The sequence below is a fragment of the Saccostrea echinata genome, unplaced genomic scaffold (genome assembly GCF_033153115.1).
Source record: "Saccostrea echinata isolate AGI-Se365-2 ecotype Australia unplaced genomic scaffold, CSIRO_AGI_Sech_v1 ptg000047l, whole genome shotgun sequence".
Lineage (NCBI taxonomy): Eukaryota > Metazoa > Mollusca > Bivalvia > Ostreida > Ostreidae > Saccostrea > Saccostrea echinata.
The window spans coordinates 13283481-13309853 of record NW_026889796.1 but is presented as its reverse complement, the minus strand read 5'-3'; the positions used below and the strand labels follow the sequence as shown (position 1 = coordinate 13309853).

Sequence of the window (26373 nt, the reverse complement as noted above, 5' to 3'; positions counted from 1 at the left end):
AAGGTTAAACTTTCTCAAATGCAAATCAGATATGTTGGTACACAAAGTTGGGTCTTGTATATCTAGGAATATACCTCAGAAATACGAAAGCCCTAGCAGCAACCACTGAAAAGATATGGAAGAGGTTAAAGTTTTAAAGTTTTTCAACAGTAACTCAAACATCAAGGTCAAGGTGCTCAAGGAAAGGCCTTCTCACAAGAAATACACATGTAATATTTGAAAGCCCTAGCACCAACCGTTCAAAAGTAATACCCAAGGTTAAAGTTTTTCAAAAGGAGGTCAAACTCCAAGATCAAGGTCAAAGGGTCAAAGTTGTTGGTATCCAAAGTGGGATTTTGTCACAAGGATAACATATGTGAAGTAGGAAAGCCCTAGCACCAACTTTACAAAAGTAAAGGTTTAAGTTTTACGAAAGTAAGTAAACTCCAAGGTGAAGGTCAATAGGCTATCATTGTTGGTATCCAAAGGAAGGTCTTGTCACAAGGATTATATATGTGAAGTATGAAAACCCTAGCACCAACTGTTCAAAAGTTATGGCCAAGGTTAAAGTTTTCCAAAAGTAGGTCAAACTCCAAGGTCAAAGTCAGAGGTCGAAGTTGTTGGTATCCAAAGGAAGGTCTTGTCACAAGGATTGCATATGTGAAGTATGAAAGCACTGGTACCAACGTTCAAAACTTATGGCCAAGGTTATAGTTTTTCAAAAGTAGGTCAAACTTGAAGATCAAGGACAAAGGGTCAGAGTTGTTGGTGACCAAAGGAAGGTCTTGTCACAAGGACTTCACCTTTGAAGTATAAAAGCCGTACGTAGCACCAACTTTTCAAAAGTTATGGCCAATGTTAAAGTTGGGTAAAATTTTGCAAAACTGGGTCAAACTCGAAGGTCAAGGTCAAAAGGTCAAATATGATGGTACTCAAAGAAAGGTCTTGTCACAAGTAATACACATATGAAATATGAAAGCCATAGCTCCAACCAATAAAAAAAATATGGTCAAGGTTAAAGTTCTTGCGGACAAACAGACAGACGGACGGACAGGGCAAAAACTATATGCCTCCGTATCTTCGATTAAGGGGGCATAAAAAGAGTAGATTTTGTGTACGAGTAGACATCTTTTATACGAGATGATCCAAATACGAATTGGTTTGAGTACGCTTCGACTGGACACCGCCTACTAATAAAAAATTGCGGGAAATAAAAAAAAACGAAACAAAAACAAACATGGATATGTCAGGGTTTGAAAGTGATAACATGAAAAACTGCATGATAGAATCTTGTCTACCTGACTGTGTAAAAACAGAGCCGTGCTGGTTAGGAATTGATGAGGCGGGTAGAGGCCCAGTGCTTGGTATTTATGTCTCCTATGCATTTAGTTTGAATTTCCTCATATATTTTTTTTTAAATAAGTAATTTACGATCTGAGAACTAAACGTGTTGTTTTTATAGGTCCCATGGTGTATGGAATTTGTTTTAGTCCCCTCTCACTTCGAGAAAAATTTGGAGAAATGGGTTTCGCTGGTAAGAATTCTACCAGATAATTACGTATGTAATGTATGTATGTAATGTATGCAACTCTGATACAACTAACATTACAGATTCAAGTTGGAATCGATTGTCCAAACACGATATGATAGCCAGTTTAGATATTAATTTTTGGTAAGCAAGTTCTTCTGTAATCCAGGGCTCAACATTAACTTTTTATCTGAAATTATTACATTTAATGTATATTTATGTGAAATGTCCCAAAAAGCCACCAAATTTAATTTTTCCATTTTTTCTGCATAATAAAGGACTAGGTATGGTGAACGCTGAATATGGCCCTATACGATCAAAAAATCGAAGCACAGTTAAACTTATGATAGTTTGCAATTAAGAACTGTAAATGATGATTGTTTTAAAACTGTTATTAATTTTGATTCATATCATATATGTAGGCCACAAGAGGGTGACAAAGTACAACATTTTACCAAATTTCCTCAATTCAATTTCTCATGCAGTCTGATGGAATTTTGTAAAATTTGAGATTCTTTGAAAAACGGAGAGCACAAGCTTGCCTATCTGCAGCTGAGACTTCACTTGTACACACAAAATGTATCTGATACTTGTGCGTAAAACATATAAATTTCGTAGGTAGGCAATCTGTGCTCTGTGTTTTCTGAAATAAAATAAATGTGCTTTAAAATTGATGAAAATTTGAATAAAAATGAGAAAATTGGGAAATTGATAAATTTTGTGATCTTCCTTTTACTAAGCTTCTTGTATCCTATCACTTAGAATCGATACTCATTTTGTAACTGTCAGGAAAAAGGGTTTTATATTATGAGCTACTGCATCATTCTTAGAGACACCCCCAAACCAGGGGCCAAAAGGGGCTTTAGCCAATCTTGTCCTTAATATCCCAAAGGGTCTATTTATATAACTATGTTTTTTTTTTTTTAAATACATCAGATTCAAAGACTTTAACAGAAACAGAACGTGAAGGAATATTTGAGAAAATCTGTGCTGCCTCGGACATGATGGGTTGGATCGTTGAACTGTTATCCCCAACATTCATATCAAATGGAATGCTTGGAAGGTAAAGCAGAATAATGTAAATGGAGAGGGTGATCGATGTAAGAGATGTTACTTGTCCTACTTTAAGTGCCTATTGACATGAGGAAAATCCAGTGTGTTAAATGCGTCATTAAAATAAAATCTTGTACCTCATAGCCTTTCTTGAGAAGCATTTATATTTGTACCTGTATATACTGCATGTAAATGTAGTTGTTAGGGAAGTCAACACTTATTTCATATCAGGATTGACCCATATATGTGATACTTTCAACTCTCCATGTCCATTTACTCAATTTGTCAGCCACTTGATTTAATTGCAGCTAGGAACTTTCCACGGAAACTCCTTTTATCAAATAATTTAATTGAAAGTCCCATTCAAGTATTTTCTCACTCACTGAAATCACTTATTTTTTTTAAAATTCATCTATCTTAAAACAGGTCAAAATACAACTTAAATGCAATATCGCATGACTGTGCAATACGTCTGATACAACGAGCCCTGGATGTTGGTGCAAATATTGCAGAGGTTTATGTTGACACAGTGGGGGACCCAGCAAAATATCAGGCCAAGTTAAAGAGTCTTTTCCCAAACATTGAGGTCACAGTAGCCAAGAAAGCTGATGCACTGTACCCCATAGTCAGTGCTGCTAGTATATGTGCAAAGGTGAACTAGGTTTAAAGAATTTTAAGAGTACATTTTTGCTTTATTACAAGGGGAAAATGACTATTAAGACGATTTGCATGTGTTTTCCTCTTTACGCAGAAATCAAGTAAATCTATAAAATTTGTGCAATACAGTCTAAGTTACATGTGTAATTTTTATGGAAATAATTTCACAAAATTTTCATGCAAAAGTAAATTCATGCAATATTCATGCAATACGTATGCACAATATTCATAAAAAATTATTTGAAGATCATGCAAGCCAATTTTCCTTGAGTGGTTTATACATACATGTATTACATTATGACATTTTAAGCTCGAGTGTTAATGTGTTATTGTGATCTTACACATTCTTCCTTGTAGTACAATAGTATATCGAACGACATTTATCTATAAATCTGATCCTTGTGCTTGTATAAAATTTGTTATATAGAAAGATATGAATTTTCTTTCATTCAAGGTTTTCTTTTTCTCCAATATACAGGTCTGTAGAGACCGAGCCTTATCTAAGTGGAAATTTCAGGAGGAGATAACTGTTGATGAAGAGGGTTACGGAAGTGGTTACCCGGGAGGTAAAAATATGTATATTTATACTATCCCCTCCCAAGAATTTTGTATTTGGCCTGTGTTTGCATGCATGCCTGTGTTTAGCCATCTTCCCAAGTCAAATGTTTCTGATCATCTCCCCTTTACATGGGAAAATGGCATTCTGGAAGAAGTTCACCATTGTTAAAGCAAAATTGTTTGTTAATCAATCACTTAAATTCTGTAGGTTAACAACTAATAAGAAGATCACAGTTTTGATTTGTTTTTACCAGATATATACACTAAATTTTCAACATGAAATATAGAAAGCATTTATTTGAATTTTCTATACAGATCCAAAAACCAAGAAGTTTTTGTCAGATAGCATGGACAAAGTTTTTGGGTTTCCACAGTTTGTTCGCTTCGGATGGTCAACAGCTGCAGTAATGGTTCAAAAAAGTTGTGTTCAGGTTCAATGGTAATGACACCTCACCATCATTTTGAAGAAATTCTGTCAACCAATGAAAAATAAAGTTGATTAACCTAAAACCTAATTTATTCATTATGTATGAAACACTGTAAAATAATCAGTCAAATGTTTAAGGCATGTTTGCAGAATCTTGCATACGCTTGTGAATAAAATATTGAGCTAGTTTTAAAAGACAGGATTTCTGAAAGGAAGAAGATATTGGAAATACCCACTCTCAGTAATAATATATTTTGAATAAAAATCATATTGAGCTAAGTTTTAAAAAGACAGAATTTCTGAAAGGAACAAGATATTGGAAATATCCTCTCTCAGTAATTAATATAATTTGAATAAAATAAAGTAGGAAAAATTTAGTATTAAAAAGAGGTAATAAAACTGAATATTTTCTTTTCTTTGAAATATTCCATTTGTTTCTTTAACAAACTTGTCAAGTCATGCATCCATTTTGTTAGATTTTAGAAATGGCTTTTTTTTTCTTCCAGGGAAGACGATGAAGAAGACGAAGAAAAAGATTCTGTTAAGTTAACATCTTTCTTTCAAAAGAAAGGTCATGACCCAAAACTAGATAGACATTCATACTTCAAGGACAGGTGCCTTGGCTCTGTAGAATCATTTTGATTATTGTTTATGTAAATATCAGTAATTAAATTATGATTTAAAAAAAAGAATTGTTTTTGTCTTTCATTAAAGATGTTTGTCAGTTTGGTAAAATAATTTATTTAAAAAAATAAAATAAAAAAATGAATTCTTATTCATGGTTGTAAATTCAATGAGGGATGAATGCTTTCAGAATTGTAAAAACAACCAATGAATCATCAATATACATGTATTAAGAAACTGATTCTGTATTTTTCGTTTTTTTAATTGGCGATAAATTACAAACAGTGAATGATATACAATGTAGTGCATAATACATCCATTGTCATTGAGAACCAAATCTATTTTAACTTGCATACAATTGAAACACTTAAGAAAAATGAACAAGGCACTAAATACATGTAGTTTGCAATGACCCTTGCACACACAGCTATGAGCACACATGAGAACAAAATGATATTTTTCATTCTTTTATAAGAATAATAACAGTATATACCATGTCTGTTTTTATCCTGGCAATGAAATGGTAATTTATAATTAATTTTTTCAAAAGGATAGCTATAATTATCATTCAGTCATCTTTCTAAGTTTCATTATTATTTTCATCATCATCTTCTGTCTCCTCTTCATCATCATTTGAACATTCATCCTCAATCTCATCTTGTCCACTCGTGAGATCATCGTTACTCTGGATGCCATTTATTCCACTTTGTCCAATCATAATGTAATCAAGTCCCTGCAAAGCATATGTTTATACATGTATAATAATTATACTGGGACTCTGACCAGTTGTTATGGAATATTTGCTGTAAAATACTTAAACATTTAATTTATAGAATCCGTCAGAAGTGATTTTTTTTTTTAGGGGGGTGGCAGTTGCAAAATCTTCTCCAAAGATTGATGTCAGTGGTAACAATTCTTGTAAGCTTTTTTGGATGACCTGGTCATAGGATATGAGCTTCAAACGTCAAACATAGATATGCTAGACACATTATTTTGAATATAATAAATTTATATTTTATGTTGACCTTGATCGGTTTTGTTTTGGAAATGAATTGCAGGGCCATGCTTCTACCTGTATCTGATCACAACAGCTGCTACATGTATTTCATTTCATTGGACTGTAATTTTTTTTGCAATTCTGTCTGGGTAAGTGTAGGTCATGATTATTATGTTCACTGGATTAGGGTCAGACCTACACATTGACACCCTTCACATCTATTATTAATTAGAAATATATTATGAACACAGTATCCCTAGCCCTTGGTCATTCAATTTACTTTAAATACCCTCCCTCTTATGCCTTATTATTAAATGCAATCTCCCTTATCCAGTTTTTCATCTTCAACACCATCCCACTTTTCTAATCCTTCAATCAACCCCCCCCCCCCCCCCCCCCCCATACACACACCATCTATTTTATTACATAGCTTTCCCTTTTCTACTTATTTCAAATCAGTCAATGAAGAAAAATTCTTTTTGTCTAAAATATTTCTTATAAAAGTCTACATGTATCTAGAGGAATTAGAAAAAAAAATTTTTCTATTACAAGATATTTGAAAGAAGCTTACCTTCCAATGCGGGGGTTTTTCCTTGATTTCATTGTCTCTGAGATCAAATTTAGTAAGTTTGGATAATGCAAGTATTGTGTCATCTTTGACTTCTTTTACAAAATTATTCTTCATTAAAAGACAGGTGAGGTTTGGAAGTTCAGAAACTGAATCTGGTACTTCACTAATTTGATTCTGATTTAAATTTAAATGAGTCAAACTTTTTAAATTATAGAAAGATTTCGGTAAAAATCTTATTGTATTTTCTGACAAGCACAACCAAGATAAATTTTCCAACTGTGTGAAACTGGGAGGAAGAGATTCTAAAAAGTTTTCACGAACACTTAATTTCCTCAGATATTTCAAGCTTCCAATGTTGGATGGCAGGTTAACCAGCTGGCAATCCACAATCCATAGCTGATGAAGACTGCTTAGCTGACAAATCTCCTCAGGTAGAACACTTAGTGGGTTATGACACAAATTCAGGTAAGTTAGATTTGTGAGTTTGCACAGTCCCGTTGGTAGCAAAGTCAGTTTGTTGTTATCAAGGACAAGTTCTTCCAATTTGACTAGATCAGTTAATTCTGATGGGGGCATCATTATCTGATTGTCATTCAATAAAAGACGTTTTACATTTTTCAATTTCTTAAAGCTGCTCGACAGAACAGCAATATTTCTATGACTTAGATTAATTGTCTCATGACCACTTGCAATCGCTTTTTGCAAAATTTCTTCCACTGCTAAAAGGTCCATCTTGTGACTGCATTTCTGCAATGAAATATGTTCAAATGTCAATTATTCATCACAAAATCCAATAATCTCAAAAGTGCTGCAATTTCTCATTGAAGCATAATTATTAATTAAGACATGATTAAGAAAAATCCTGATATGATCAAGAAGAAAGTCTTTATTGTCTGCGTAAGCGGATCAAACGATCTCCTGATTTTTGCTCAAAAGTTTTTTTCTGAGGAAATTCGAGACTATTGAGTTAGTCTGATAAAAGAATATAAGTTCAGTCAAAGGATTCATATTTACGTACTAATCATAAAGCTTTCTAGAGAGTCTAATGAGTCATTATTAATATGAAAACAATGGCACAAACCTGCACTATGAAAACATATCACATTTTAAGGCGTCGTAAATACCATGAGAACCAAGCAGATGCAGTTTCTCGTTTTCTTTCGAAGAAGAGTTCAATTCCTTATATCATTTAAAAGCGTTATTTTAGGTGTTTATTTCTCTATCTGAAATTCAATGAGATAAAATATACACTTAGTATGAAAATTATTTATTAAGATTTTATATCTGATATGAATATTTAATGAATTTTACTGACATTTCAAAAGATACTAAATAAATTGGGTTGATGGTAGGGGCCTACTTTCACTTTGACTTTTTCCCAACTGTCGTCTTGCTTCATGTTACTGGCTTACCTACCAGTAACAATAACAATAGTAGGCCTGTTGCACACCAGTCGTGCTCAGAATCTTGATGGAGAGCCAGGTTTGTCCTGCTAGGGTATTTTCAGTGCTGAACAGCCTAATTAATAATCATACTCATATCTTGATCATGAACAATTTGTGAGATTTGATTTGTTTTGGATGGAGCAGAGATATCTATCAGTTTATGTATCTGGGATATAGTGAAATTAACTTAAAAGTAATTTAGTAATGCATTGGGATTTAGGTTAGATGTTTGATTATTGATAAATTGGCTAGAATAGGCACCAGGCAGATTGATGGAGGTTACAGTACACTTGTAACGGACAGTGGATTTCGACCTGGGTAGCTCAGGCAGTAGAGCACCTGAATAGTTATGCAGGGGTCCCGGGTTCGATTCCCGGTTCAGCCATACATTTTCTCCTTTACTATTACAGATTTGGTGCCGTTGACCACCCCTGGACTTGCAGTTGAAAGTTCTGCCAGGGGCTAAAAAGAACTTGGGTTGTGTCTTCAAGGGCAAAGACAATTTAAGGAGGGAGGAATGTAATGGTTTGGGCCGTGGATATCGGCCTAGGTAGCTCAGTCGGTAGAGCACCTGACTAGTGATGCAGGGGTCCCGGGTTCGATTCCTGGTCCAGCCATACATTTTCTCCCTTCCTATTACAGATTTGGTGCGTTGACCACCCCTGAACTTGCAGGTGAAAGTCCTGCCAGGGGCTAATAAGAACTTGGGTTGTGTCTTCGAGGGCAAAGACAATTTAAGGAGGGAGGAATGTAATGGTTTCGGCCTGGGTAGCTCAGTCAGTAGTGCACCTGACTAGTGATGCAGGGGTCCCTATTCCCGGTCCAACCATACATTTTCTCCCTTCCTGTTACACACTCATAAAAGTATGCTCTTTGTGATCGGATTCAGCCAAACAGAGTTGATCCCATGTGAGGCATCCGGAAAATAAAACCATTAGCACAAACTGACGCGAAGTACTTTAAAATTGTTTACTATGTACTGCCAGCTTCATGTAAATCTATCATTGAACATATTAAGTACAAAGGAGATTTTTTTCAAACAAATGCTTTAAGATGCAACATTTATACAGTTACATAGTCACTGTGATAGGTTTATGTTTTCTTGCACAAGAATTCCATTAACTTCTGAAACTGAAGTACACCCTTTCCTTTTAAATTTTATTCATTCAATGTTGTTTCGAGTATGTTCAACTCGTACATTACTATATTCATTTATTATGTATTTGACTGAAGTTTTCTGTGCCATTTCATAGGCCACAAAATAGACATCTGAATATTACACTTCCAGATCAATTCCTTTAAATGGAGTACTTATTTTTCAATGTTTTTCATTTCTTTTAAGCATGAGTAATATTCTCTCTATCTTTTTTACTCTGTAGATTACACAAAAATTTTGTATGGTGGGGTTTTGCGAGTAGAAGAACATGAGGACTCCATTAAAGAAAGTCAAGATGTTATTCAGGTGATTTGCAGTGACGACAATTGAAATATATTGGGAATTAATAAAGATATATATTCTAGAAATAGATTATGATTTATTCAAATCAAACCATCAAGAAAAAAATCAACATTTTTGCTGAAAGGGAAACCCACAGATCGGCTGAGCATGCCTACCAGCTTACTAAAGCTCTTCGTTCTGGAGATTTCAACGCTACTGAAAACATCCGTATTGCTCCAACAGCTCTGGAGGCTAAGAGAATAGGAGATAAAGTGAAGATTCCAGAAAAGTGGCAAGATCAAAAACAAACGGTAATGGAGGAGATTATCCATGCTAAAGCTACACAGGTACCAGAACTTCGCGAGAAACTGGAAAATTCAGATGCTAGCACATTATTCGCCGAAGCCACAAACGATATCTTCTGGGGAACCGGACTTTATCCAGAAGCCACCCTCCATACAAATCCGGATAAATGGCCGGGTGAGAACAGACTAGGCACGGTTTTGAGTAAAATAGCATCAAACTTTACCAGGAAACTCAGAAGTAACTCACTACAAAGGAAGAATACAGACGATAACCAGACTAATCTGGACGGCTTCATTCGAGAGGCAAGACGAAACTCTAACAGGAAGAGAAATGTAAAGGACCAGGGGTAATTAAGCATATCTATATAGCTTCATGTAAATGGGGACAAATCTACTATCATTCTATTCTATAAATGCACGAGGTTTAAATACTTATGGGAAAAGGATTTTGTTGTTTGAATGGCTCAAAGATGCAAATTTTGACATAATTTGTTTGCAAGAAACACATTTTGTTGAAACAAGTGAAGCAATCTATAATTCACGTTGGTATGGATATAAAATTCATAGTTTTTCTAATTCGGTATATAGTAGAGGTGTATCGATTTTATTTAAAGAAAATCTTGACATTGAAATACTAGATAAACATTCTTCTATTGATGGTAGAAAATTATTGGTAAATGTTAAATTATCTGAACAAATTTTAAGTTTGGCCAATTTTTATGCGCCAAATAATGAAAATGAGAAGAGTATATTTTTACATAAAATGTTGAAATGGGTCAATAAACATGCTATGAATTTAGATAACTTAATAGTATGCGGAGATTTCAACTGTCAAATAGATATCATCGAAAATAATAGAAATGTAAAGGCTTTAAGAAACTTTATGAAATCATTTAATTTGATCGACTGTTGGTCCTTCAGTGATAAAAATAACGAACAGGGATACACATGGTGTGATGCGGACAATAATCCCAAATCTAGAATTGATTATGTATTTATGGCAGAAAGTTTCTGCTTTAGATTTAATCAAATTTTATTAAGAAAAGCTCCTAATTATGACGGGACAAGATTTAGTGACCACTTAGGTTTATACTTTGATTTCTGTACAACAGAAAATATTAGAGGGAGTGGTTATTGGAAAATGAATACGTCACTTTTAAACAAAGAAAAATTTTGCAATGAAATAAGAAACTTCATTAAAAAAGAAATATCTAGATTACATGATCATGACCCCATCGCTAAATGGGAATGCCTGAAAATATCAATTAAAAATTTGACAATAGCCTATTCTAAAGAAAATGCAATTTCCAAAAAAAAGCGAATTAATTTTATTGAGAATCAAATTAAAATATTGGAAAATAAACCCTATTCTCACATAAATATGAGATATAAACGACAACTTGAAAATGAAATTGATGAATTCTATGCACAAAAATGTAAAGGGGCTTACATAAGATCGAGGGCCATCTGGATGGAAAAGGGCGAAAAAAGTACTGCATATTTTTTAAATCTAGAAAAAAAGCAACAGGGCGACAATACAATTAATAAAGTTACTAATGACGATAATATTGTCTATCAAGAAAATGATGATATTATGAAAGCTTTAGTCGATTTCTATAATACATTATATAAGAGTAAAAGAATTTGTGATCACGATATCGAAAAATACCTTGAAAATATTGAATGTCCGAAAATTAGCGAAAATGAGAAAAATAATTGCGATAAGTTACCGACAATGTTTGAGTGTAAGGAAGCTATTAGTCATATGAAAAATAACAAATCTCCTGGATCAGATGGACTTCCAGCAGAATTTTATAAAATGTTCTGGAATGATATTAAAGATATATACTTCTCATGCTTAATTAAAAGTATTGAAACTGGAATTCTACCATTTTCACAACGAGACGCAATAATCTCCCTAATTTACAAAAAAGGTGAAAAAGATAAATTAAAAAACTATAGACCGATAAGTCTTACAAATGTGGATTATAAAATTTTTGCACAAATTTTAGCCTTACGATTACAGCTAGTTGCTAAAAATATTATAGGAAAAGAACAAAGTGCATATATCAAAGGAAGATACATCGGAGAAAATGCGAGACTGATACTTGACATATATGAGCACTGTATGAATCATGATCTTGATGGCATATTGTTATTTTTAGATTTCGAAAAAGCATTTGACTCTGTTGAGTATAACTTCATGTTCAAAACATTAAGTAAATTTAACTTTGGAGAACACTTTATTGACATGATCAAAACTCTGTATAATAATCCTACTTTCAAAATTAAAAATAACGGATGGATTTCAAAATCTTGCTCTATGGAAAGGGGAATACGTCAAGGATGTCCGGTGTCTGCACTTCTCTTCATTTTCGTATTAGAAACACTTGCTATCCAAATTAGAAATAACAAAAATATACATGGTCTATCATTTAATGAAAATGCTTCAAAAAACATCAAGATAGTTCAACATGCTGATGACTGTACAAATGCATTAAAAGATACCAACTCATTGGCAACTACTTTAGATATTATTCACCAATTTAGTAAAGTTGCTGGTCCGAAACTAAACTTATCTAAAACTGAATGCATTTTAACTGGTTCCTTAATTGATAAGTACTGCAACAATGATGACTTATTTGGTGTAAAAATCGCAACTGAAAGTGTTAAATCTCTTGGAATATACTTAGGTCATAATAAAGACGTGTGTTATGAAAAAAACTGGCTAAGCAAACTTGAAAAACTTGAAAAAATCCTAAGTGTTTGGCGAAAACGCAAATTAACAATATTTGGAAAATGCACAATAATCAATACTTTAGCAATATCAAAGCTTGTGTATAATGCATTTATTTTACCTAATCCTGACAAAGACTTCTTTAAAAGGGTTTCAAAAATCATTTTCAACTTTCTATGGAACAAAAGAGAGAGAATTAAACGAAATACTTTGATTGGTAAAATTGAACAAGGAGGAATAGGGATAATTGATGTTGAAAGTAAATTTTCTGCTGCAAAAGCTTCTTGGGTAAGAAGAATTTTAGATAAAAATACAATCACGCACTTTACTTTAAACAGTCTATTAGAAAATAGTAATTTATCAATACATGATATTATTAAAACAACGAGTTATAACTTGGATGATAAAAAATTTTGGGAACTGACTAATTTCCCGCAATTTTATGTGGAAGTTTTCTCAATGCTTAATAAGTGTAAAAAATTCAAGCAAAGCAACAGTATTTTGAAGGAAGAATTTTTATCCCAATTTATCTGGCACAATAATTTGTTCCGATATGATTCCAAAACTTTATGTTTTGAACAATGGATCAAGAGTGGTATATTGTATGTGAAAGATCTTTTTGATGAAAATGGTGAAATACATGCACTAGATTACTTTTGGGATAAATTAAGAAGTAAAAACAATATTTACTGTGAATATATCATGCTCAAAAAGACGCTGAGACCTTTCAAATCAAAACTTGATTGTTCCTATGCAAAATATATTAACATCCATAATAATGACTCGTTTTTGTTTAGAAACAACTGTTTTAAGTCGACCAAAACTTTAAAAAGTGATTTTTACTACTCGGTCTTAGTTCAGTCAAAATTTCATAATTCAATTTATGAGAATAAGTGGAATAAATATTTTAACATAGATGATAAAACATTATGGAAGAATATATACATTTCAAAAATTCTCAATATGTATGACAAAAAGATTGCAGAATTCAACTACAAGCTGCTTAATTGTCTGTTAAATACTAATGCAAGTGTAAGTAAATGGAATAAAGATGTATCGCCAATGTGTGAGCTATGCAATGTATTAGAAGATAGTGAACATCTTCTATTTTCCTGTGCAATTACCAATTTTTTATGGCGAAAAACTAGTATATTTTTAAAATTTAATGTTTCATGGAAACGTATTTTGTTGGGATTTTACGGTGAATTATCAGAAAAAACATGTATTTTGAATAATCTAATTTCATTTCTTTGTTTTACTATATATAAGTATAAAATGAAGAGTCGATTCAATAATGAAAGAATGTCAGAAGATAAATTGAAATCTTATGTTAAAAACTGTCTCATTTTACAAAATTCTATTGTGAGAAAATGTGGCAAAATAGGAAATAACTTATATAGTGATGTAGCAAATTGTTTGTAGAAAAAAAAATCTTATGTTACGCTAATTATGGAGTAGACATTTGTATATCCAACACATGAGGAAAACAGTCCTCAGGTGTGGTAGCTAGGGGTCCTCATTATGGACAGTGCTGGTGTTGAATAAGACCCCTTTAGCTACCCGGATTCAATACTTTTTTTTCCTATATATATATACATTGTATATCCTTTAAATCAATTTATACGTGTTTTAAAAAAAAAAAAAGTTTGCTGAAAAAAACCCACACTGTTTTGATTAAAGAAAATGCTGTAAAAGTAATAGAATGCTTATTAGACAGGTATGATGCATATTTTTTTTTTTCTCTCTCTCTGCAGAAGTACATGTATTATAATTCTGATATGTCATAAAAATACTAATTGTAATGTATAATATAATCTTTGCCCAATATGTTGTATGTTGCATATATTTTTAATAAAAGAAAAAAAAAAACATTTTTGCTGAAAGACAGGGGTCTTTTAAAGATACTGAGAATATCATGTGTGTATTGAATACAAAATAAATGCTAGCTGTTATATATGTAAAGACCATCAGAAATTTTTTTTTAATGTAAAATTTTATTTCATTTTGGACTTAATTTTGAAAATTTACATGGATAACACCCCGCCGAAATAGGTTTTTCACGTTTAGGAAAGGAGTTTACGTTTTTGTTTAACAACCTTGTATTAAAGGAAAAAAGAATATAAAGAATTAAATTTCTTTAAAATTATAAAGTTAGTGCATACATTAAATTTAAAGTTTGATTATTTTAGTTTGCAGTCTTCTTTGTCAAGAGAAGATACCCTATCTGTGAAACACCAAAGAAAGAATCAAGAAAAGTTTCAACTGTGGAAAAACTGGCAAGATTTGATTAACACATGCAATAATTAAGACTAGAAAGCATATTTATAAAACAAGTTAGTGCAATAAACTATTTAAAAAAAAATATTTACATTTCCAAAATCTTTGTCCAAAATAAAATTTCAAATAGTAAAAATACTTTATTTCTACATAAATCTACTGGTTCATTGATAGGCGTGGTAAAAAAAAAAATCATGTGCGGGGCAGGACAAATAGAGACAGAAGCGGGGCTTGTAGCATGTGAATTTGCAGAATCAAGAGCATGTAAATATAAGGAATAACTGTCAGATTTTTTGGTTTCATGACGATGTTCAATCGATTGGCTTGCGTGATAATTTTATGCATAAACACCTTCGGCGTTTATGCAAATTATCACGCAAGCCAATCGATTGATCACATAATGAAACCAAAAAATTAGACAGTTATTCCTTAATTCCACACAATTTGAATGTCAGAGATTTTCTTTATCTTTGCAGACTTTGTTTTACACCAATAATGAGGAAATTCCATACCTAGTGAATGTTTCGGGCACTTTCCAACCTTTAGTCTTTGGAACACTCCAAGATTTCTCTCTGTGGTGGACTTGTGGCAGGAATGTTACCCTCCACAATTTCACCATTGCCACATACCCAAAAGAAACACACCATGTGTATTCCCATACCTTTATGAAAGTTTCTGATTTAGGAAACTTTACAGCCCCACTGGAGGTTGATGAAAGATTGGAACAGAGAAGTATAGAGGATCCATGTTGTAGAAAAACATGGATTCCATCGGATTTTGTGATGTACAGATGCAGTAAGTCATGTAAATTAAAGTGTGTGGAACCTTTCAGTGTTATGACTTACAATATTTGGAACATGAACACCTTTACAAAGATTGACCAGGACTACCCTGCAAGGTTCAGACGTCTTGCAAAAGTAAATTAAGTTGCTCAAAATTCACTTGTTTAATTTTTAATTGTTGATTGTTCAATAATTCAAATGTTTATTCACTTAAGTGACACAGTCTAATTGTAATGTTTTCTTAGCATTTCATTTTCAAAAGAAATTTTGTGTTACAAATATTAATTACAATGTTTTGTAATCGTTTTGGAGATATTTTTGGAGACAATCTATGGAGAAATGTTTTATTTCTATCAAAATAACATTCCAGGCTTGTAATATTTATCTTCATGGAAATTTGAACATTGAATCAAAATAATAACTTCTCAGACTAGTAGAGAGAGGTTATTTTTTATCTTTGTATAAATAAACTTATGAAGTAAAAATGGATTTCAGTTTGTGTATGCCCCTGGACAGCTGGATAAATACAGTGTGTATAATGGAAAAACAGAAGAGGGCGTGGCCGTGTTCTCCAGATTCCCAATCATTGCTCAAAATACATTCCTTTTATTCAGGTAAACTATTTTTTACATTATAGTGACTGTCTGAAAGCCTAAGATTAGATGTTTGTTTGCTAACATTTCTTTAATTTTCAAAGGTACAGTTAAACTTCATTACCTCAAACTCAAATTGGACCGAGAAAAAAACTTTGAGATACCTGAGGATTTGAGATATCAGGGGTAAATGCTTAAAGAAAAAGCAATTGGGACTTCCAGATTACTTTGACATATCTGTGGTATTCAAGATATCAGTGTTTGAGATATGGAAGTTCAACTGTATTTGTATTGGATTGTGTGTCTTTTTCTGATAGAAAGATGTAGTGTTATACACTACTTTCAGAAATCGTAGTAACAGTGCTGATCTCCACCAGAGAGTTTGTCTCCATGTCACCATACAGCATCCTCATCATGGAGTGGTAAACTAATTTATTATACTCATGCAATGTCACAAATACCATTAAAAAGTTTGGAGGAAACATGCATATTTGTCTGCATAAAATACTTCATCTGATTATACAACATACAGCTACTTAATTTTATTATCAAAATAGTGTCTCATATGCCATCTTAGACAAGATGGCCATGTATATTGTGTGTGTGTGAGGGTGTGTGTGTTTTTTCAATGTGTGAATGTATGTAACATAGCATGTGACACTTAGACTTGAAATTAATGAGGCAATTATTCTAAATTTTATTTTTATCATTATGGGTACTTAAAAGTTAAGTTTCTAGCAATTGAAATACCATAAATGAACTTCTATTTGCATGTGAGAAGTATCTTTGAGTTTTGCAAATTTGTACATACCTTTTACTTGTGAATATTTCTTGCTGGAAATCATTTATTTGTGTATTTATGTAGAAGTCACACAGAAAATATTAAATATTGCATAGGTCTCTGTGATGATGTCCTTATTGTCATCCTGACCTACATTTCTGTGTTTCTGACCTTGATTTTTTTTCAGATTCACTTTCTGACCACACACTTATCATTAAGTCATGAGGCCAGGGAGGAGTCTGTAGTTCAGATCTGGAGGTACCTCAGGGGCCTCAGAGGTCCTGTTATCCTAACAGGGGACTTTAATGCAGAACCTCAGGAAAAAGCAATGAGGTGATTATCAAGGAAAAGATAAGCTATAACAAAAAGAATCCAATATTCATTAGATACATACAGCTTAATCCTATACATACAGATTTAAATATAACTTTTCCATTATTAATGAAAGCTATGAAGTTTTATTTGTTACCAGTAATAATAATACAAACATTTCACATTCACGTTCTTTTAGATTTCTAAGAGGTGAAGTATCACTGAAAGGAGAGAAGACATCTTGTTTGGTGGATGTGTGGCCCTATGTTTATCCCAAGTCACACGGCTTCACCTTTAACAGTGCTGAAGGAAAACTGAAGAAAAGGGTATGTATTGTTTATCCACATCTTAATGTATTAATGTGTGAGGATTGTTTATTGTTTCCTATACTTTATTTTGACCTTTTACATTGCTATGAGAACAAATCACTCTCTTTAAGGAAAGAATTGATTTGGGCAATAAATAATTGTTTTAATATTTTATATTGTAGATTGATTACATTTTTAAGTGGAATCTTGATAAAGATTTTCAAGTCAGCAATGTAGAGATTGATCAACACTCAGGAAAAGGGTATGTGTCAACTTTTTTTAATATAATTGTTAAAATATTGAAATCATATAATTTTAGTTTAAGTATACATTTCATGTGGCATTGTGATGAAATTGGTAATTGTTAAATCTTTCTTTTTTCTCTTCTTTTTTTTTAGACAAAAAGCTGCATCTGATCACCTGCCTGTTGTGGCGACATTTTGTTGAATTCACACATACATTTAGTAGATGATTGAGTGAAATCAAGTTTATTGATGTTTTTAAAGAATTGATTAAATACTTTTGTAACATTTATGATATTATTTGCAATTCAAGCTTTGCATTCAAAGGAGATGGATGAAGAAGGCAGCATGCAAAAAGCCTATAGTTCAAATGTATAAAAATCATATACAGTTTGTGAATTTAGTATATAGATTGAAGTCCTTCCATCACTGATATTTATGGAATTATGACAAAACTTTTCTTTGGAAAATTTGCCTCAGCAGAATATTTCTATATTTAAAAAATCAATGTGGTATTTGTGTGGTTCGAACTCAAGCAATAAAAATCCTAGTATCATTTTTCTTTGAGACTAGTTAACATGTTAACCACTGTTCTACACAACAGTTGACAAATAATGGTAAATCAAGTTTGTGATATAACCCTTGACTAAATGGACTTGCAATATTTCTCAGAAAGATACAAATGTTGTGTCACATAAGTGTATTTTTAAGGTATATTGACCAAAAATTTATATTTTTACGCATACTTTGAGGATAAACTTTCAAAAAAATGGAGAGAAGACCGACTCATATGGAAAGCTGTGTTAGTGTATGAAGAAATCATTTTTGACATAGCCTCTTTAGTGTGTGTATGCTATTTCGTAGATGAATAATTTTAAATTTTGTGAGATTTTTGCAAGTTGTGGAGATTTTACATGTAGTATACATTAATGTTAGATGAAATATCAAAGGAGTTTTGTTAAAATTGAGATTTAATTTTTTCACCTTCTTATTTGTCACATCATAAGCATTTTTCTCACCTTATTCGCCCATCTTCTTTCATTTTATTCAACTTAATGTTGCAATAGCAATTTTAAATTTTCAAGTTTTAAAATAACTTGTAAAGATTGTATGTGCAATAAATTTTTCAAATTTTAAATCATGTCTGCTTTTTGTTTTGAAACAATATTTATTGTACCTTGTATTATAATTTGTGTAAAGGAAAACTTGCAAGACATAAAAGAAAACTTATTAGGCCATCTTTAAAAAATTGTTTGTTTGCCCTCTCCTGACCAACTTGCTAAACATGGCCCAACTCAAAACTTTTTATGACCTCCAGGAAACGATTACTTTTTTTTTTGTTTATTCACTCCAAAGTTTTCTCACCCCATTAAGAACTATTTTAACTTCATATTTGCAAGTAAATTTGAATAAAAGAAATTTTGCCCCAACCTACCTACTCAATTTTTTTACACTGAGTCAGGAGAGGGCAAAGAAACATTTTTAAAGATGGCTATAAAGAAAACTTATTAAAACCTGTTCTAAAACAAATGAAATATGTACAGTGATTATGAAAGAATGAACGAAGTCATCTGTATCCACACGCACACACACATCCTGAGCAGAATATCCAGATATTATGTTAAGTGCTAAATAATGTCAAACACCAAGAAATGTACCTTTGCTGTGAAGTGCAATTTTCTATGCAACTGAAATAAAATTGCCTCCTTTTCCATAATTAGGTTGGAGAAATTTTTACAGCTTCAAGTTCAATTTCTCTCAAAATTACCGTTTTTAATACACCCATTTATCAATCATAACCATAAATCCATTTTCAACCTTTCATAAACAGTGAGTACTTCATGTCTTTCTTGCAAGTAACATTTAAAACAAAATCATTTGCTGTAATTAAAGAAGAGTTCAAGAAATTGCAATGTTTTCAATTTTACAAAATATTGGTGCATTTTAGAACATTAATTATGATACTTTACTTAAACACAACACTTTATATAACAAAAAAATATACAAAGTACACCTTAAGGCACCCCACAAAGCTAGGAGTACCAAGACGAATGAACACCTTCAGGATCTTTGAGAGGGAGGGAGAATGATAATAGTTACAACTATGCAAATCAGCTGCAAATGTGGAAATCTGCAATTTCGGGGGACTCAAGATCTACCAATATGCAAATTCGGGGGACTCAAGATCTACCAGGCGAAATCCAAGTGTGCATCTTGTGAGAGACCGGAAGAACGCACAACAACAGCTTGTCAGACGGAGAAGGACCACACTCTGGACCAACACCATGGAAATGAGAGTCTCCAACAACTGTTTCAAATCATGGAGACAAGAGGGAATCAAACGACAGATCAGGAGTTACTTAAGAAAACACTTCAGACGATGGGAGAATAAAATCAAATGACCTAAATGAGCAGCAGTAATTGGGAGAAGTTTGAAGAAGAAAATGGACAGGCATCAAGAAATGATACAGGACCAGGATAAGAAATTGGAGAGCATGACAAAAATGATATATATCATAGCCAAGGACGGATTTGGAGTGGAAGGGAAACAACAAGTTGATCATCGAAATAGAAGAAAGAGGAAATCGTAAACATCTGCAGGGAGCTCCGAACACTCGCAAATAGGTACAAGGGAGGCAGTATCGACTGACGAAGAAAGAAAAGGCTCGGTAAACTTAGTTAGAAATGACCCAGAAGAGATTAAGAATTCAGGAATACAGAGAGAATAGGAAAAAAATTTAGAGAGGAACAGAATTCGAAAGAGTGCAGTTTTTATTAAAAAAATCCTTACAAGTTTTCATCAAGTCGCTATAGGGAAAGAGATCCAGAAAACTTCCTAAACCTAGAGAAGAGGATGAAGCATACTTAAAGGAGACCAAAGATTTATCACTCGGTGAGAACAACAGAATAGAGGCTGTGTTATCACCCCAGATACCTCTAGGCAACAAAGAACCAACACTGTAAAAAAAAAAACGGTATGACATACAAGGTCTACAAGAAGCGTCCATAACTTCTCAATAGGGTATGGAGACTAATGGGAGTCATTTGGAGGAAAGGTAACCAGGCATATAGCAGATACTAGTATTTGCTTCGAACCTAAGGAGGAGAGCTCTGCAGAGAATGACTAGTCTCCAGGACTTTATCACTAAAGTGGAACTAATCGTTGTCTGGTTGGATCTGGTGAACGCCTGAGATACAGTTCTATATAAACTCATCGAAACAGCACTTGGTGATTAGTACTATATACCAGAGGGGACTGTTTGTCAACTTGAAGGATCCATATCAGATTTAGAGAGGTAGACTACATAAAATAATGACAACGGCTCGAGAAAAAGCATAGTTACATGATGTGCTATATATAGATCTGTAGTCCTTTTTGTCATGGCAATAAATCTTTTGATAGAGGCAGGGAGAAGAGAAATGAGAGGGACAAAAGACCAAGGCAGTCTTCAGACAGCCACCAAGCAGAGGCTTCACTTAATTAATTTAACCACCACCACGACAACACACATATATGTTAGATGGGTACTCATGGAGGAATTTGTTATGGTGAAGGCGACTTGTCTGGTTGTATGAAATGACATTTCACCCAAATATTCACGCTGAAGATCTAGGGCGAAGCTATACCATCATCTTTTAAAACCCCATAAAATGCCTAAGCAAATGGTATGACGATACTCTGAAAGACATCAGCAACAGCAGAGGATTAAAACAGGACACAACAGAGAGCCTTGTCAACATCCTGCCAGGGAAATTTGAGGTGTTGATCTTCCAGCAAGGACTCCTACTAAAACTAACCTGACCATTTATGCTTTATCATTTTACCTTAACAACTGTAGAGGGCATAAAGAGAAAAAGACAGCCAGTATCTCCGACAATTGATGGAAGAGTGCTTTCATCGATTGGACTTAACAGCATGATCACCAAGCTGCGTTTACATCTTGCATCAGTGGCAGAAGAATTTGAAACTCGGAAGGCTTGTCTCGTTATGGCCCTCGACGACTCCAGTGACCAAAAATAAGAGAACCCATAAACAGTCGGAACAAAAGTGGAAAGCAATTAAGTGATGCAGTGTCAGAAGCAGAATCAGGACTTTGCAGTAAAGACATTGTCGGTACCATATTTAATGGGAGATAAGTGTAGGTATTCAGTTGTTACAGTAAAGGAGAAAATTTATGACTGGACCAGGAATCGGACCTGGGACCCCTGTATCACTAGTCAGGTGCTCTACCAACTGATCTATACATGCCAATATCCACGGCCCAAATCATTACACAGTTAACAACAACATGGGATGGGGCATCATCAGAGATAAGGAAACGAATCCAGAAAGAGATAAAAGAAGAAGAAGAGACAAGTTACGTTAAACAGTAGAGACGAGAAGCCAGGAAACCATTCTTTAAATTCAAATACCGGTATCTCATACTGATAATGATGTAATTGTATAATTTACATTCCACACGTATTTTTCTTGTAAAGTGTGTGAAAAGCTACTTCATTCAAAACACAGTAACAAGGACGGGGAGGTCAAAAGGTTGAAGTATGAATTTTATTTTGATGTCACAAGCGTTGAACGCCGTGCGAGTGCAACGTCACAAGCGAAAATGAAAATTCACGCTCACAGTGAATAGTCTGACGGTAGAAGCTGTTGCGATGGCTCTTACAGTAATTGTAACTTACACGAAGGAAAAGAAAAGATTTTGAAAAATAAATACTATTTGGAGACAAGGCAGAGAGTTAAAGAATATAAATATAAGGACTGAATTATTATTTTTTGAAAGATTTAGTCTCATAACTGCAACAGTGTGTACAAACAAATTTTCATAACGCGCAAACGCACGTTACTTAATTTGTTTGCACACACCGTTTTAGTTATGAGACTACATCTTTCAAAAAAATAATAATTCAATGCTTAATTAAAATACAACACGACCAAAAAGAGATATTTCTGAATATTGCCGTCTCCCGTTGTCCTTTTCATTAAAGCTTTTAGGATGACTCGTTTGATTGATAACCACAACAATCGCTAATCCTGTAGGGCTATAGTATGGCCACACTAGAACGTGCAAGTAACCTGTTGATTCAAGCAACATTGAATAGAGCTCTATAAGGAACTAGTGTATAGTAAAGGATACTTAGAAAGCAATTGATGATCTCGTGATCTAAATAGCTCAGTAAAGTAAGAAGGAATCGAATTCCAACCACGGAAGAAATAGAACGGCATATTAAACGATTCATTAATGAGTGATACTCTTATACATAACGTTAGCTTCCGAATCATATGGAGTCGGGATGTGGCCAAGTAGTTCACCATCCCTTTACCACGCCATTAACACATAATCAACGTTGTGATGACGATGATAAAATGACGAGAATGGCTCTCGTGTCATTGCGCCTCAGTATCGCATTATTGCGTCAATATTATGCTTCATTAAAAAGATATTGTATTAATTTTCTATTCAGAAAATTGATATTGTGTTTTTTTTTTTAATTTGTAGCATTCTAGCGGAAATTCAGTACAATTTTCCGAGGATGCAATCGATCAAAAAAGCATAATATAAGATAATTTTCCGGTTTTCAATTGTAATTTCCTTATTTTTGAACACTTTTTTTGGAATAGGTCAAGCTCACGTGATTGTTTCCTTAATTTCAATAAAATTTAGTGACGGAGCCCTGCGAGTTTTACTGAAACGTCAATAAATCTAAAGGTACGTAAAAATATCGGTTTTAAATATCAGTGACTCTTAATTTGATTTACTCATCAACCTTATGTACAATATGATCATTATAACATAAATATAAAGACTTTTTATTTGTTTTTTCTTTTCTGCAGAAACATGGCCGATTGCTCGTCAAAAGTTCTTCCCGTGGCAATCTCAAGCTTCTTTTACACAAATTCTATGTTGGCACCAATGTGCATTCTGTCCATGAGTATTGTTATAATGATAATTTTCTCCACGTCAAAATCAATTCCAAAACCGCACCAAGTTGTTTGGGGAACGGAAGCGATTATGACTTTTATAAGCATGCTTTTTACGTTTCTTGTTTGGTTCCTTGTACATAGCAACAGAGGCGCATATTTAACGGGGCAAGTAAAGGACGACGTATCCAGGAAAGTTAAGCTTGTTTTCCTCTGGATATTTGGTCTTGGTAACATTTTAAATTCTGGATTTTATATGGCCACCAACATTGGCTGCTTGATTAATGGTGGTCCAAAACCATATGAGGGTGAACAATTTGCACGCATTCTTTGTCGTGTCATTGAGATATTTTTCTGCATTGGACAGTTGGGATTTCTAAGTCTTTATGGAAAGTACAGATTTAAATCATCCTCTCTTATTAATTATGGAATATCTTTTATGGTCATTGCTCATCTTCTTCGATGGTGTAGATCTTTCTTTGATTCGGTTATGGAGGAAAGTCGTATGTCATCAATGTCCAATAAAACAACTATCTATGACTGCTTTTACAATTCAGTTATTTATATTTCCATTCGAAAAATATCTGCTCCATATATCGGACCTATCATCGATGAATACTGTTTACTATCTGTTGCCATAGCTATTAAAATGTTCATCACATTTGACGTTGGCTCAAGCATACAAATAGAGGAAGAGGCAACGAGACAAGGACATTCGAGAACTGGTTCCATGATTGATCAGTTGTCCGCCGTTTCACGGAATATGTTCGAAAAGCCGAGACATCGACAGTCTTTCATTGTTTCAATAGGATGTGGCATAACTTTATCAATCCCCTTTTTAGTGGCTTATTTTTTACCCCTCTTTAATCGCAAATTGTCTTGGATAGACAATATTACTAGAATACCTTATGACTTATTGAACTTATTTCTTTTGTGTTTCGGATATAGACAATTCAATTTACAATTTCACGAGAAATTAGATAGACATTCAGAAAAAATAATATACCAACCCGTTCTTATTTTCGTAACAGCTGGAGCCATTGCTTACACTACCTTTGGTTGCATACCCGGGGTGATGTTTTTACACCAAACTGCTGGCCGTGCTCTTCTAGTTGATAAAAGCATTCAGGCGATTAATATCATTTTCCAGAGCATGCTTATACTACATGTTCAAACATTCTGCTTCAAGGATGCTAAGGTCCATGTACATGTAGCCTGTATTAAAGTTCATAACACATTTTTGTGTTTATTCGTTATGAACATCATTCATTGGACATCAATTACTTTCAGAAAACCTAACAGTACTATGTCTCTTGAGATAGCTTTCTATGGAGAGGACTACTGGAGAGTGATTATGCATATGACGTATCCTATCATTTTGTTTTACCGATTTCTGACTGCAATAGAAATGTATGAACTTTATAGAAAGACCATCATTTACAGACAATGTTAAGTTTTTACTGATATTATATTTCAGATTTTCATTTTGTACATATATTAGTCATGTCAAGGAAACTAAGCTCAGTTCTAATATTGCAATATACTATAAATTAAACCAAGCAACATAAATAAGATCATAATTATGCATGCCGTATGCATACTGAGTGTGATTGATGGATTTACCGTATATTGTTTTACGTCCCATTCGAGAATTTTTTCACCATATACCGGTGAAGGGCTTAATTTAGTCCTTTACTCGGCTCCCCAGGCCATTGAGCAGTGAGGGTTCTTTATCGTGCCAACGCCTGTCGTGACATGGTTCTTCGGTTTTTAAGGTCTCATCCGAAAGACCCGCAACTTTCACTTCAAAGTGCCGAGCGCTTGGCGAAGGAACAGTTACTACATATTCTTTATTGACTTGGGTCAGTCGTGGACAAGATTCTAACCCACGACCATCCGATCAGGAGCGAGCGATACACTGAGCATGATGTTTTATTTCTTATGCTTTATTTGTCAGAAAATACGATTATTAAGCAATGCAAATCACTTTTGTGTATATTTTATCAATATTTTGTTCATAGATTGCATTCACATTTTATTATTTAAAATATATATATATATATATATGTCAAAGTAAGCGTTTTGTTGCCCAATTTCATAAATATTGTAAGTTGTTTATTACATTTTCAAGAGGGAAATAATGTGATTTATTTATTGAATAAAGTGATATTCACTCACAGTGTGAAAGGATACCAAAGTGATATTCTCTCACAATTGAAAGGATGTCAAAGTAAGTAAGAATAATTTCTGGCCTGTAATGAGATAGCAATAGTAACTAAACCATCTTGCTAGAGACTAAAACAGCCAATGTCTTCCCAAACATGTTGCTAAAATCCATGTTACAATCTTTTCAACCTCACAACTGCTGAGCTATGACGTCTCAACTGTTCAAATATGGGGTCACAGCCTATGACACTGGGTTAAGAAAAGACAGAGGCAAAAAGAAAATAAAAGAAAATGTAATAAACAGAAAATTCAATGTTTTGTTGTTCGATATGGAATTTATTTCACTCGTGTGCAGGATTTTTTGATATTTTTACTCGTGCTTCGCACTACTGAAAATATTAAAAAAAAAAATTGTCCCACTCGTGAAATAAATTCCATATCCACCTGCAAAACATTAAGTATCCTCTAATTATTTGTAAGAAAATTGTGTATTTGTTGTGCCAACATAACTTCTTCAACCTTTGCATACTTAATAAAAAAAATATTTCCAATGGTAATAAAACTGTAAATTATTTGCTTTTATTAAATGTTTGTAACAACGGCTTTCGCCTCTCGGTAATACATATAACAAGTAGGGAATGGAAACATTGACAAGAACAACAACGGTAAGTAA

At 33.4% G+C, this 26373-nt stretch overlaps 4 protein-coding genes across 4 annotated transcripts; 3 read left to right on the top strand and 1 right to left on the bottom strand.

Annotated features, from left to right (window-relative positions):
• Positions 1-1175: 1175 nt before the first annotated feature.
• On the top strand, positions 1176-4865 carry LOC133202359 (ribonuclease H2 subunit A-like). Its single transcript, XM_061338168.1, has 7 exons — positions 1176-1343; positions 1442-1513; positions 2444-2570; positions 2987-3212; positions 3696-3783; positions 4091-4214; positions 4709-4865. Exons 1-7 carry the CDS (start codon positions 1217-1219, stop codon positions 4842-4844), a joined length of 900 nt encoding a protein of 299 aa, XP_061194152.1. The 5' UTR covers positions 1176-1216; the 3' UTR covers positions 4845-4865.
• A 234-nt stretch (positions 4866-5099) lies between these two features.
• On the bottom strand, positions 5100-7568 carry LOC133202567 (leucine-rich repeat protein SHOC-2-like). Its single transcript, XM_061338404.1, has 3 exons — positions 7476-7568; positions 6395-7141; positions 5100-5559 (listed from the first exon to the last, which is right to left on the bottom strand). Exons 2-3 carry the CDS (start codon positions 7124-7126, stop codon positions 5407-5409), a joined length of 885 nt encoding a protein of 294 aa, XP_061194388.1. The 5' UTR covers positions 7127-7141; positions 7476-7568; the 3' UTR covers positions 5100-5406.
• Positions 7569-7772: 204 nt separating this feature from the next.
• LOC133202502 (uncharacterized) lies at positions 7773-18752 on the top strand. The gene is made up of 10 exons (XM_061338341.1): positions 7773-7876; positions 9219-9301; positions 14509-14595; positions 15073-15513; positions 15874-15992; positions 16318-16393; positions 16940-17085; positions 17264-17390; positions 17555-17634; positions 17771-18752. The coding sequence occupies exons 1-10, from the start codon at positions 7792-7794 to the stop codon at positions 17817-17819; spliced, it is 1293 nt and encodes a 430-aa protein (XP_061194325.1). The 5' UTR covers positions 7773-7791; the 3' UTR covers positions 17820-18752.
• A 4699-nt stretch (positions 18753-23451) lies between these two features.
• LOC133202501 (uncharacterized) lies at positions 23452-25542 on the top strand. The gene has a single exon (XM_061338340.1). The coding sequence runs from the start codon at positions 23452-23454 to the stop codon at positions 24985-24987; it is 1536 nt and encodes a 511-aa protein (XP_061194324.1). The 3' UTR covers positions 24988-25542.
• Positions 25543-26373: the final 831 nt, after the last annotated feature.

Coding starts and splice junctions, on each gene's coding strand:
- LOC133202502 (XM_061338341.1), top strand. CDS start 7,792: ATGTTACTGGCTTACCTACCAGTAACAATAACAATAGTAGGCCTGTTG. Junction 7,877..9,218: donor GAATCTTGATGGAGAGCCAG/GTTTGTCCTGCT, acceptor TTTACTCTGTAG/ATTACACAAAAATTTTGTAT. Junction 15,514..15,873: donor GGTTCAGACGTCTTGCAAAA/GTAAATTAAGTT, acceptor AATGGATTTCAG/TTTGTGTATGCCCCTGGACA.
- LOC133202359 (XM_061338168.1), top strand. CDS start 1,217: ATGGATATGTCAGGGTTTGAAAGTGATAACATGAAAAACTGCATGATA. Junction 3,784..4,090: donor CGGAAGTGGTTACCCGGGAG/GTAAAAATATGT, acceptor TTTTCTATACAG/ATCCAAAAACCAAGAAGTTT. Junction 4,215..4,708: donor AGTTGTGTTCAGGTTCAATG/GTAATGACACCT, acceptor TTTTTCTTCCAG/GGAAGACGATGAAGAAGACG.
- LOC133202567 (XM_061338404.1), bottom strand. CDS start 7,126: ATGGACCTTTTAGCAGTGGAAGAAATTTTGCAAAAAGCGATTGCAAGT. Junction 5,560..6,394: donor AAAAACCCCCGCATTGGAAG/GTAAGCTTCTTT, acceptor TATGCTTTGCAG/GGACTTGATTACATTATGAT.
- LOC133202501 (XM_061338340.1), top strand. CDS start 23,452: ATGGCCGATTGCTCGTCAAAAGTTCTTCCCGTGGCAATCTCAAGCTTC.